Source organism: Chiloscyllium punctatum, chromosome 19 (genome assembly GCF_047496795.1).
Source record: "Chiloscyllium punctatum isolate Juve2018m chromosome 19, sChiPun1.3, whole genome shotgun sequence".
Taxonomy (NCBI): Eukaryota; Metazoa; Chordata; class Chondrichthyes; order Orectolobiformes; family Hemiscylliidae; genus Chiloscyllium; species Chiloscyllium punctatum.
Genome location: NC_092757.1, coordinates 52,228,645 through 52,240,689, shown reverse-complemented (window position 1 = coordinate 52,240,689; position 12,045 = coordinate 52,228,645). Strand labels below are relative to the sequence as shown.

Below are 12,045 nucleotides of genomic sequence, written 5' to 3'. Positions count from 1 at the left end.
ATGAAAACAAAAACATCTTTTTCTGATCATTAATGAGAACATCAAAAGATTAATGATAATCATACTTTAATTGCTTTAGTATTCAAAAATGTAAATGACCAATAATTAGGGGGCTGATATAACTAATGAGTGATAAATATTCAAATAACCCAATGTTAACAATCTATTTAGGAGGGAATTGTATTGAAGTGGTTGATGTGCAGTCAGCCTGACAATTGTATTATTTTGTGAAAGACCAACATTTTGGATGACTTGCTAATTTGACCTCTGTTATTTTTGCAGCAAATCATTTAAACAAATTGAGCTGTTTCAGTGTAACCAGTAATTTACAGCACATTAAAAGGTAACATGATTGTGATGTTTCCCAAAATCTTGATTTATATCATTATGCCACTTGATTAAAATCAATGCATCTCATATCTTTGTGTTAGACCCCAAAGAAGTTTAATGCTGATATATCTCATGATTAACATCTGATGGTTTGGATGTGATCATCTTCTCATCCAGAGCATAAGAGAAAGTGAGGACTGCAGATGCTGGAGATCAGAGTCAAGAGTGTGGTGCTGGAAAAGCACAGCAGGTCAGGCAGCATCCAAGAAGCAGGGGAATTGACATTTTGGGCATACGCCCATCATCAGGAATGCTTCTTGGATGCTGCCTGACCTGTGCTTTTCCAGCACCACAGTATTGACCCTCATCCAGAGCATAGTGTGTTAGCAAGTGGGGAGTGATTTGGCATCACAGTTATCCTAAAGGACAAGACACTTGCCATTGAGAAAATAAAATTACAAGGTCATCAAGTTGGTGAAGGGGTGCTCTAGAAAACGATGCAAGTGGTGGCACTTCTGTCATCCTCTTTATTTACCTAAAATATGAATAATTAGGTTAAGGAAGATACACGTTTAGATTATTGATGGATTTTTTTAAATGTAAACATCTGGAAATAACATTTCATGGCTTCATATGTTAAAACATAAAATGCAACTTTGACCTGACTATGCTTAGAACCTGCACTTGTTGATAGAAGTTGATGGTTTTTGAAATTCTGAATTCCTATAAAATTTTTTTTTGTTCTGAGTGAGCACAAAAATGATTTTGAGGAATCTGGCCATCCTAGAAAACTGTACTTGCAACAATATGAACAAAAATGTACGTAGAGCTTCAACTAAATTTATTAAAAATTTAAGAAACTGAGCACTAATGACTAACACCAATATTAGAATGTCATTGACCTCTAATAATATTAATTGGAATGTTTTAAATCATGTTCCGTTCAATGTTGAGTGCCATAATTTATTAGGCTTGGCCTTTTTAATAGCAGCATGACTTTTTAATTTAATATGTAGTAAGGCACAAACCTATTGTTCCCATATTGCTCCCTGCTGTAGCAAAATCTTTCGACTTAATAATTATTGTAAATTCAGCACTAATATTCACTGCAAAGATGTCTGGAATTTCAGTTGTTTAAACATTAATTAAGTGATTTAGTTGAAGTTTATTGGTTTCCAGACTGGGCAAATTTGGTTTTGTCTAATAATTTTGGCTAGACATTGCTGTACAGACCTTCCAATGCAATATGTTTGCTTTTTGTTGTTTAGACTTCCCGTGAGTGAGGGGATACTATTTCTAGTATCTAGAAAACAATTTCAAGAATGACGAAGATCACAAAAGAACTGTTGCTTGAAAAAGGAACTCCAAAATGCTCCAATTTGGGCCAAATCAAGAAAATAAAGTAAGAACAATTGATGTAATATTATATCTTTCTCATAAAACATTCACAAAGTAATTTGCATCTCATGTATCAGTTGACATGGAACACAAGAACTGCTTGTGTAGAACTTGAGCAAATTGTAGTGGTATTGATAACTCAGTTGTTGTTCAGATTTAATCAGTCAATATTTTTCTCCCTGTTTCTCTTCAGCCTTTCCAATTTGAATTTGAAAACAAGTGATTTCGATCGAAAGTTATTTTCCCAGCTACAGACGTTGGAGGAACTTGATGTGTCTGGAAATCTACTGACAGAATTTCCAAACAATCTAGGCCTTACCAACCTGAGGCTTCTCAACTGTGCCAATAATAAATTGGAACAAATTACAACACTGAACCAGTTTAAGAATCTTGAGGATCTCAATTGTGAAGATAACTTGTACTTAACAGTAAGTGATTTGAAAACACATTGAGTTGAAGAATGATATGATTGTGATAAACTTTTGGCATAATTTAAATGGTTAAAATTTGCATAACTTCCCATTGTAAATGGTTACATAAATTTCAGGTCTGCTTCTCTTTCTCCCTCACTTTTTATGGCACATAATATTTGCTTCCTTTAATTAGTTAGGCAAAGTCCTGCACCATCTCACTATTTCTTGGATCTGCCTTAGGAAGGAAAGAGTAATGATTTCCTATATAAAAAAAAATCCCCAACTACGTAAACAAGAAAAGACACTTGCTCTTCAATTTTTAATGCTTTGTCAACATCTTAATTTGTGTTTATGGTAATTGGTGAACATCTAAAGTCAGAATTTCCTGTGATTTGAAGTTTATGTCCTTTTTGTATGTTATATGTGCCCAAATTAAAAATTGGTTGCCATTTGCGTAACACATTCGTAATCCTGAGGTATAGTTTGTGTATTTATTTTCCTTATTCTTTAACTAACTGGATGTGTGCATCACTGGCCAAGCCAGCATTCATTGGCCATCTGTAATTGCCTGTTGAACTGATAGGTCTGTTAGGCCATTTCAGGGAGCATGTTGCGAGTCAGCTATATTGTTTTGGGTCTGAAGTCTCATGTAGATCATACAGATAAGGATAGCAGCAGTTAGGCTCTGTAAAGTAATGGAACATTTTTAAATAAAAACTGTTGAAAGTATGCAGCAGATTTGTCAGCATTCTCGCTTAATAGAACATGTTGTAAAACATTTTGAAGCTCATGCCTCCAAACCTACGTCTGTGCTGTTCTAAGTCATTGCAATGAGACATGGCAGTAATTCTGAGCCAGGTTTATTTTTGATATTTTCCACGCACTCTTAGTGTCCCAAATCTGTAGTGCTTAACTTTTGCAGCTGAGGTGGAGTGGGCAGTGGAGTGGGATGGATTGAATCTATTACTGTAGTATCATCAATCACCATTACAGTGTGGATAGATCTCAGCACTGCCATCTGCCAACCCATTGAGTAAGTATTTATATATTTTTTCAAAGTGTAAAGTGTCAAGAGGGTGAAATGTTGCTTAGTTTTTGGAGGCAAGCATAGGTCTTTTGCAGAACCAGAAAATGCATTTCCACCGTCTTTCTCATTGTCCTGCTTGTGTAATGATGCCCCAATGGAAATGTGATGATTATAACTTGTATTTTGTTTGCTTTTACCATTTTTTTTTGTTGTGTCCAATGTTATCTTCCATGAGAGAAAAAGGAAAGTTAGAGTTCTATAGATAACTAATTCTTTGTAAGAAAGCATTAAAGGAAGAATTCTGTAAATCGGTGTCTCGTGATTTTGTAACATTATTACATCATAACATGTAACTTTATTTCTTTTCAGATCTCTGATATGTACAAGGTAATGTACCTGTTGCCTAATCTTCGACAACTTGATGGCAAAAATATAACATCCAAAGCAAATAATCTGAAGTTCGTCAACAGCCAGAAGCTAATGTCTCAAGTGAGTGCGTGATATTAGTAACAGTTTTTTTTTCTTAGTGAAAACTAGGGCTTGCTTTAAATTAGGTTTAAGAGTTAGCACTGTTAGACTCAAGTTAACTAATTTATGACAAATCCTAAACACATCAAAAGTTAATGATAATGCTGTTAAGTATCTATTAGACCTTTTTAATTATTTTGTATAGTTATGAGATGTTTAAGTATAAAATACATGTTTAGACCTTTAAATTGGTTATTTTAACTGATTTTTCATGAACAATTCTTGTTTTGCTTTCCCTGTCACTAATTGGAATGTTCCTAAGCAAGCCTTAATACTTTTGAAAGGATGTGCCAATGCACATTTTCTTAGCGTATCAGTTCTTTGTTTTGATTTTCTACAGGTAACTAATTTTTGGGAGAAATATTGTAAGATCCAGTTCTCTGAACTCCCAACAGCTGCTGAGATCAGTGCTATTAAAAAAGACTTTGTGAAATCTGCAATTGCTGAAATAAAGTATGGTCCAAATTCTCTGAAAGAATTCACAAAGTGGAGAGTAAGTTTTCTGCATTCGTTCCATGTATGTAGTCTGTGATCCTCGCAATTTGTTTAAGTAGGTGAAGGAATTGGTTTTGTTGTTATGACATTAAAGGCAGTGCCCCACAGGGTTCATAATCTGTTTTGAATTATTCACGATAATATTGAAATCAATCTCTCTTATTCTGCTTCAGAGTGGCCTTAGTGTTTCCCATTATGACCATAGGCATTGGACATTCAGTAGAACAATCGAGCAAACCAACCTCTCGTTACTCTACGCATCCGTATATTGGGATTGTCTAGTGCTATGCTTCACTGCTAAACAATTGCTTAGTTGTTTCACATATTCATTGTTATAGAATAAATATCTTTGTATGCTATATCTACACACTAAATGTAACAATTTTTTACTTTTATTTTTCAACCTTCTTAACTTATATACTTAATATTTGAAATAACAATTTGGAATTTTACAAACAACAATTTGCTAATTTACAAGGAGTATTATTTTAGAAATATTTTTAAGTAGACAGTTGCTCCCGTTGAGTTAAGGATGATTAACTTTCAGAATAAGAATTCTTTCTGAATCACTGGAAGGCTTATCATTTAGAACATTAGTAACTGTGACTCCTGAAGCAGTGTGTTCTTGACATCCTGCATTCAGAGCCTCATTTCTCGGTCAGTTCATGTAAGTGAGACAAGTAGAGTTTATTAAATTGTTAAAAGCATTACTGTGATCACTTACAAATGAATTTAAACTTTAATGTGGACATAATTCTTTCAAATCTGGTTGGTTTTGTTCTTGCTCATCCTTCATTAAATCAAATGCAAGTTAAGTTTAAGGGAAAAAAAATGTTCATATATTTTAATTTCATTATTCTTAATCCCTAATGTAGTAGAGAAGATTTCTTTGTCCTAGGGGGAATAGAAAGATTTAAAAAGCAATTGCTGGGTTGGGGTGCTCCAGCCTACACTCATCTGTTGCTTAGCATCCTGGGAGAGGTAGTCTAAACTTCACATGATGCAGACCCCAATGAAACTGCTTACAATGAATGTGCCTGGTCTCTAGCATAGCCTTTTAAATGTAAAGATGGTTGGCATATCACAACACACACTTAGTCAGTTACCTGAAGACCATTTGATGTCTGCTCTCTATGGGGAAAGGTAAATGGGGCAAGTTGAAGCCAGTTGAACAGACAGTTGGAACTAAGAACATTTTTGACAGATTTGAGTAATTTGATACCACAGAGTCAGTTGCCATTTGACTAGGACTTGGCACAGTAATTACAATGTAGAGTTGTATGGAAGTTCAAAATGCCAAATGATTTTAATTGATATTTTGAACTAACAAAATGTTTATAATCCTTACCTTGTTGAATCTGTTGTGACTGTAGTTTTTACTGTATTTTTAATTATTTTAAACAGTTTACTGGTTGGGAAATCTGAGTAGTAAGTCTAAAATTTGATATCAAATCTTTTAGGAATTAAATACAGAAACATGTGAATGCGCAATGTGGTAGAAGTTTGGAACTGTTGGGGTAAACTCACCTGCTTAATTTAAAAACCAACAACTCAGAAAGGATTTATCCCGTACAGTAATTTGTGAAATTCGATAGGCCAAGAACTATTTAAAATAAAAATTAACAACATTGTTTCTTAAAGTATAATAGAGAATAATTAACTTACAACTATTTACATTTCCTTCCTCTAACCTATCTTTCACCTTTCCTTCTAGCACTGCTGCCTCGCAGCGCCGGAGATCCGGGTTCAATTCCCGCCTCAGGCGACTGACTGTGTGGAGTTTGCACATTCTCCCTGTGTCTGCGTGGGTTTCCTCCGGGTGCTCCGGTTTCCTCCCACAGTCCAAAGATGTGCAGGTCAGGTGAATTGGCCATGCTAAATTGCCCGTAGTGTTAGGTAAGTGGTAGATGTAGATGTAGGGGTATGGTTGGGTTACGCTTCGGCGGGTCGGTGTGGACTTGTTGGGCCGAAGGGCCTGTTTCCACGCTGTAAGTAATCTAATCTAATCTAATCTAATCTAATACTTGTCCGATTAAAACTCCCAATTAAGACTTACAAAACAACGCTTCTTATCTCAAAACCAGGCAGCTTTCAGTTTTCTTTGAATTTCAGTCTTCCTTTCTTCTTGGAGATCTTGCTTCACAGGTTGCTGATCCATAAAGAAACCTTTTTAAGAGGGCTATTTTCTAGGCACTGTGCCAATGTTGTTGGCTTGACAGTTCTCCCCTCAACTGTTCACTTTTCCCAATTCTTATACCCTCAAAGCATTGGATTGTGTCATTGGCTTTTAAGATTATCAATATACTAAATTCTAACTGGATTGGAGTTTGGTTTTTTTTTGGGGGTATAATTTAAATTGATTGCCCTAAATCAAGTCTGTTTTGTTGTTTGCTCGACCAAATGTTACATTATATTTCTTTTCAGAACACTTGGTTCTGTCAGGTAGTTCTGTTGCTTTTAACTCACTTAAAAAAAGGTACAGTACACCCACTTAATAACAGAACATTCTTCTGCAAATGCAATTTATGCTAACTCCATAGTAAATTTTGAATCAGATTTTCTTTTTGTTCGCTGAACTATGAAGGCAAATGGTCAGGAGTTGGGTCACAGTTCAGTGATCTAGATGAGTAGCACAAGAGGACTGAGATGCAAAAGAACGTGTTTCTGTTTCTATATTCTGATAACCTACAACTTTGTGGATAGAGCCTGTTTTCCTTCATCCACTTATACTTGTTTAATTTCCTTCATAGGTGAAAACGATAGCTACAGAATTTGTGAACTCTTTACTCCAGCAAGATAAGCAGAGATCCTCTGATGCAGAAGAAAATGAAGATGAGGAAAAAATGAAAGCAAATCTCACTGATGTAAGGACTAATTTGTTTTCTTGTATAATTTTAAGGATTTCTTTTCCTCATTTTCCACTTGTCTTGAGACAAATCAAAATGGAAGGAAAAGTTATTGGTACAATGTAGCAGGCAAGAATTATGTATTCCGTGAAGTAGCGATCCTCACCATCGCATGTTGACACAAATACTGAACAGAATGGTCATTTATTCTTTATCTCCTCCATTGACAGCAAAGCTTTGATTTCTTTACTAGGATATTCGCCCATCCATCTGTGTTGATGGATAACCACTGTTGATATTAAACACTTCAGAAATAGGAACAGAAGAAGGTAATGGGGCTGCTTGAGTCTTCTCCACTATTCAGTAAGATCACTACTTAACCTCCACATTCACTTTCCTATCCTACTGCCAGATCCTTTGATTCCCCGAGTCCCAGAAGTTCATTGACCTCAAACTTAAATATGCTGAATGGCTGAGCATCCACAGCTCTCTGTGGGTAGAAAATTCTAAAGATTTACAATTGTCTAAGAGAAGAAGTTTCTCCTCATCTCTGTTTTAAATGGCTAACCCCACATCCTGAGTAAATATAATTAGATGACATGGAAGGAGGTCCTTTGTCCCAACTTGTCCCTGTCAACCAGGTTTCCGGAACTGAACTAGGTCCATTTGCCTGTGTTTGGCTCCTATCCCTCTAAACCTTTTACTATTCATGTACCTATCCAAATGTCTTTTAACTGTTGTTTCTGCACCGGCATCTACCACTTCCTCTGCTAGCTTATTCCATACACGTACCACCGTCTCTGTGGAAAAAGTTGCCCCTCAGGTCACTTTTATATCTTTCCTTTCACACCTTAAATCTATGCCCTCTCTCTAGTTTTGTACTCCCCCCACCTTTCTGGGGAAATTCATCTTATCTATGCCTCTCATGATTTTAAGATTCTGAGGTCACCCTTTAGTTCCTATGCTCCAAGGAAAAAAGCCCCTACTTCTCCTTTTTTATAATTCAAACCTTCCAGTTTTGGTAACATCCATGTAATTTTTTTTTATTTTTGCACCCCTTACATTTTAATAACATATTTCCCATAGCAGGATGACCAGAATTGTATGAAGTATTCCAAATGTGACGTTACCAGTGTCTTGTACAACTGTAACATGATGTCTCATCTCCTGTACTCAAGAAGGTAAACATACCAAATGCCTCCTTCACCCTCCTGATGCCACTTTCAAGGAACTATGTACCTGCACCCCTAGGTTTCTCTTTGACGTACTCCCTAGCGCACCACCATTAACTGTGTTTGTCTTATCAAAATACAGTTCCTCAAATTTATCTGAATTAAACTCCATCTGTTATTCTTCGGCCCTGTGACCTAGTTGATCAAGATCCCAAGTTGACAGTGAAGAAGGTTACCTCAGAGTACAGTGGCCCATCTGATCAAGATCCCAATGGACTGAGGAGTGGCAGACGGAGTATAATTTGGATAAATGTGAGGTGCTGCATTTTGGGAAAGCAAATCTTAGCAGGACTTATACACTTAATGGTAAAGTCCTAGGGAGTGTTGCTGAACAGAGAGACCTTGGAGTGCAGGTTCATAGCTCCTTGAAAGTGGAGTCGCAGGTAGATAGGATAGTGAATAAGGCGTTTGGTATGCTTTTCTTTATTAGTCAGAGCATTGAGTATAAGAATTGGGAGGTCATGTTGCGGCTGTACAGCACGTTGGTTAGACCACTTTTGGAATATTGTGTGCAATTCTGGTCTCCTTCCTATCGGAAGGATAGTTATGAAAATGTGGATGTACCTTTTTAAGGGAGTGAAGGACTTGGCAAGTACAGAGCGCTTAAGAATTTACAAAGTAACATTTGATTCAGAACAAACAGCATTTGCTGAGTTACTATGAGACAAAAACACAAATTTGAATTCGGCCAATCGGTTTAAATTGTACCCCGAAAAATGTATCAAAGTGCAACCCAATTTGATTGAGCGTATTGACGATCTTAAAAGCCAATGACACAATCTGATGCTTTGGGGGTATAAGATGGGAAAATCGAACAGTTGAGAGGAGAACTACCAAGCCCAGCTTGTAAGCAGACTGCTTGAAAAATAGCTCTCTTATAAATACCTTTTCGATCAGTAACCTGTGACGCAGAAAGCTGCCTGGTTTTGAGAGAAGTGTGGTTGCGTAAATCTTAATTGGGTGTTTATCAGACTAGTATTATAGAAGGGACGGTAAAAGATAGCTTAGAGGAATAAAGTGTAAATAGTTGTTAGTTAATTATTCTCTGTTATAATTTAAGAAATAAAGTTGTTAATTTTTACTTTAAATAGTTCTTGGCCACTCAAGTTTTTATAGATTTACTGCACTGGATAATTTTTTTGTGTTGCTGATTTTAAATTAAGCAGGAGAGTTTACCCAGTGCCATAACAGGATGTTGTGAAACTTGAAAGGGTTCAGAAAAGACTTACAAGGATGTTGCCAGGGTTGGAGGATTTGAGCTGTCGGGAGAGGCTGAACAGGCTGGGGCTGTTTTCCTTGGAGCGTCGGCGGCTGAGGAGTGACCTTTTATGGAGGTTTATTAAATCATGAGCATGGATAGGGTAAATAAACAATGTCTTTTCTCTGGAGTGGGGAGTCCAGAGTGGGGAGTGTGCATAGGTTTAGTGTAAGAAGTTATAAGATGTAAAAGGGTCCCAGGGGGCAACCTTTTCACTCAGAGGGGGGTGTGTGTATGGAATGAGCTGCCAGGGGAAGTGGTGGAGGCTGGTGCAATTACCCATCCAGATTCTTTTTAAATGCTGTATCTGAAGAGGAAGGGTTCAGAGGAATATGGGCCAAATGCTGGCAAACGAGACTAGATTAGGTTAGCTTATCTGGTCAGCATGGACAAGTTGGACCAAAGGGTCTGTTTCTGTGCTGTACTTCTCTATGACTCTATAACCTTCACTGTTCACTATACTATCACTTTTGCTGTCATCTGCAAACTTAGGAACCATTTCTCCTACATTCTCATTCAAATCGTTTGTATAAGTGATGAACAACAGTGGATCCAGCACTGAGGAACACGACTGGTTTCCCAGTTCTGCGCTCCCTCGTCAGGAAAGACATTTTTTTCAGCATCTACTCTGTTAAGCCCCCTTAAGAATTTTCTAAATTTAATTAGGCCACCTCCCATTCTATTCAATCTCGTCTTTTGAACAGCCCACTCACTCCCAGGAATCAATCTAGTGAACATGTGTTACAAATCCTTTTAAGGCGAATATATCCTTTCTTTGGTAAGGAGACTCAAAACTGTATTTGGTATGCCAAGATGAAGTTTTACAGAAGTTTAATTGCAGAAAAACATATTGGCTTTTATACTGCAGTCCCCTTTCAATAAAAGCTGTCATATCATAGCCTTCTTAATTGCTTGATGTACCAGCATATTAACTTGCTTTGATTTGTGAAAGGATACCCAAATCTCATGAATCTCAATATTCTCCTTTTTCAAAAATATTCTGTTTTTCAGTTCTTCCTACCAAACTGAATAGATATTTACACATTTTTCCACTTTATACTCTCTACCAAGTTCTTCCCAAAACTCTTGTCTGGTCTCTTATCCTTTTAAAGTTGTTTTTATACTCCCGTGTCTTACTTTCCACTATCTTCAAGTCAACCTAGTTAGTTATTTTGGTGTTGATGCGTATTGATAATTTTCTTCCAATAGGAAAAAAAAATCATTTGCAATCTTGGGGAGGGAAAATAAAGATTACATTTTGGTTGAAATTTAGAAGTGAGATTCTATCAAGAGAGAAGCCAATGTTAGTCTCTAATATTTATCATGGTTCACCTTGGAGATTTGACTCCTTCATGCCAAAATAGCTCTGAAGAAAGAAAGCAAGGATCATCACCCCTACATATTGAATGATTTCTCCTAATCAACTGCACTTCCCAGGAGCCAGTCTGAGGAAATGTATTACAGATTGCATCTGATCAATGTACAGATACAAGATCCTTTATCCGAAATGCCTGGGACCAGTGTTTTTTTTTGGAATTTTTCGGTTTTCAGAATGTGCCAGTTTAATGGTGAAATTTATAAACCTCTTACTGGAGAAGCAGACTTCTAACTAAGAACGTGCTTGGCCAGGCCCCCCCACCGAAATAAAAGCTGCATCTGGTGACACACATCAAGTGGGTGTCAACTTGGGGATGTTCACAGATCTCAGGCCTGTCGGTGCTTGGCCACGCCTTCAATGTCACACCTGAGTAACTTGGGTTAATTGTTTGACGAGCAAACAATCTTGTTAATGAGAAAAAAATTCACAAAAAAACTGTCGCATTTCGGAGCTTTTCAGTTTTTGGATGTTCAGATAAAGGATCTTGTACCTATAGTTAGTATCGTCTTTCGTCCAGTTTCATTAGGTTCCTGAGTGTTGAACAATTGAGTGCTTGGGCTTCCTACACGAGAGAACCCAATATGGAAGGGATAGTGCAATTCCAGTATGTGTGTGATAGTGGCAGTGTTACATTGCTTTTCCTTTAAATGCTGCTGTTTCACACATTCTTGTTTTGTATTTAGGTCCTTAAGCACTCCTCCGTTGCAATGTCTTCAACCAGAAGCACCAGGCCTTTTACTGCACGTGATACCACTAAGAGCAGAAAGCAAGTCATTTCTGAAGTTTCCAAAAAAGACACTGAAGACATTTCCAGAAAAAGTATGAAAATTCAGCTTGGAAAAGAAAGACAATCTGCTCAGATGGCTAAGTATCCCAACAAAGCCAGTAGAGTTGACATGAAAACAAAACCGAGTACTACGAAGAGGGATCATTCAGCTACACCAGTTGTCAGCAAAGAGAGTATTCCGAGAAAGAGACCAAAATACAAGGTAATTGGCTTGAAATTTCAACTTTACCTATATTTGGATTGTTTATATCATTTTATGAGGAGCTAAGAGTTTTAACTAAACCATATAAATAGTGTTGCAAATCTGGAATGGTTCCTTTGTTCAAATTTATCCTAAATTCTTATGTTTCTAT

The 12,045-nt window shown here is 36.9% G+C and overlaps 1 protein-coding gene across 12 annotated transcripts in view; it reads left to right on the top strand.

Annotated features, from left to right (window-relative positions):
- lrwd1 (leucine-rich repeats and WD repeat domain containing 1) overlaps window positions 1–12,045 on the top strand; it is a 56,152-nt gene that overhangs the window by 2,405 nt on the left and 41,702 nt on the right. For 8 of the 12 annotated variants that reach the window (XR_011963288.1, XR_011963289.1, XM_072589390.1 and 5 more), the window contains exons 2-8: window positions 283–343; window positions 1,599–1,732; window positions 1,922–2,156; window positions 3,538–3,657; window positions 4,037–4,189; window positions 6,942–7,055; window positions 11,589–11,894. Coding sequence is in view for 10 of the 12 variants with exons in the window: in XM_072589390.1 (XP_072445491.1) it covers window positions 1,653–1,732; window positions 1,922–2,156; window positions 3,538–3,657; window positions 4,037–4,189; window positions 6,942–7,055; window positions 11,589–11,894 (1,008 nt within the window). In the remaining 2 variants the exon portion in view is untranslated. Of the gene's footprint in view, window positions 1–282; window positions 344–1,078; window positions 1,150–1,598; window positions 1,733–1,921; window positions 2,157–3,537; window positions 3,658–4,036; window positions 4,190–6,941; window positions 7,056–11,588; window positions 11,895–12,045 lie in introns of those variants that run through there. The other 4 variants (XM_072589393.1, XM_072589392.1, XM_072589386.1 and 1 more) reach the window with 2 other exon arrangements.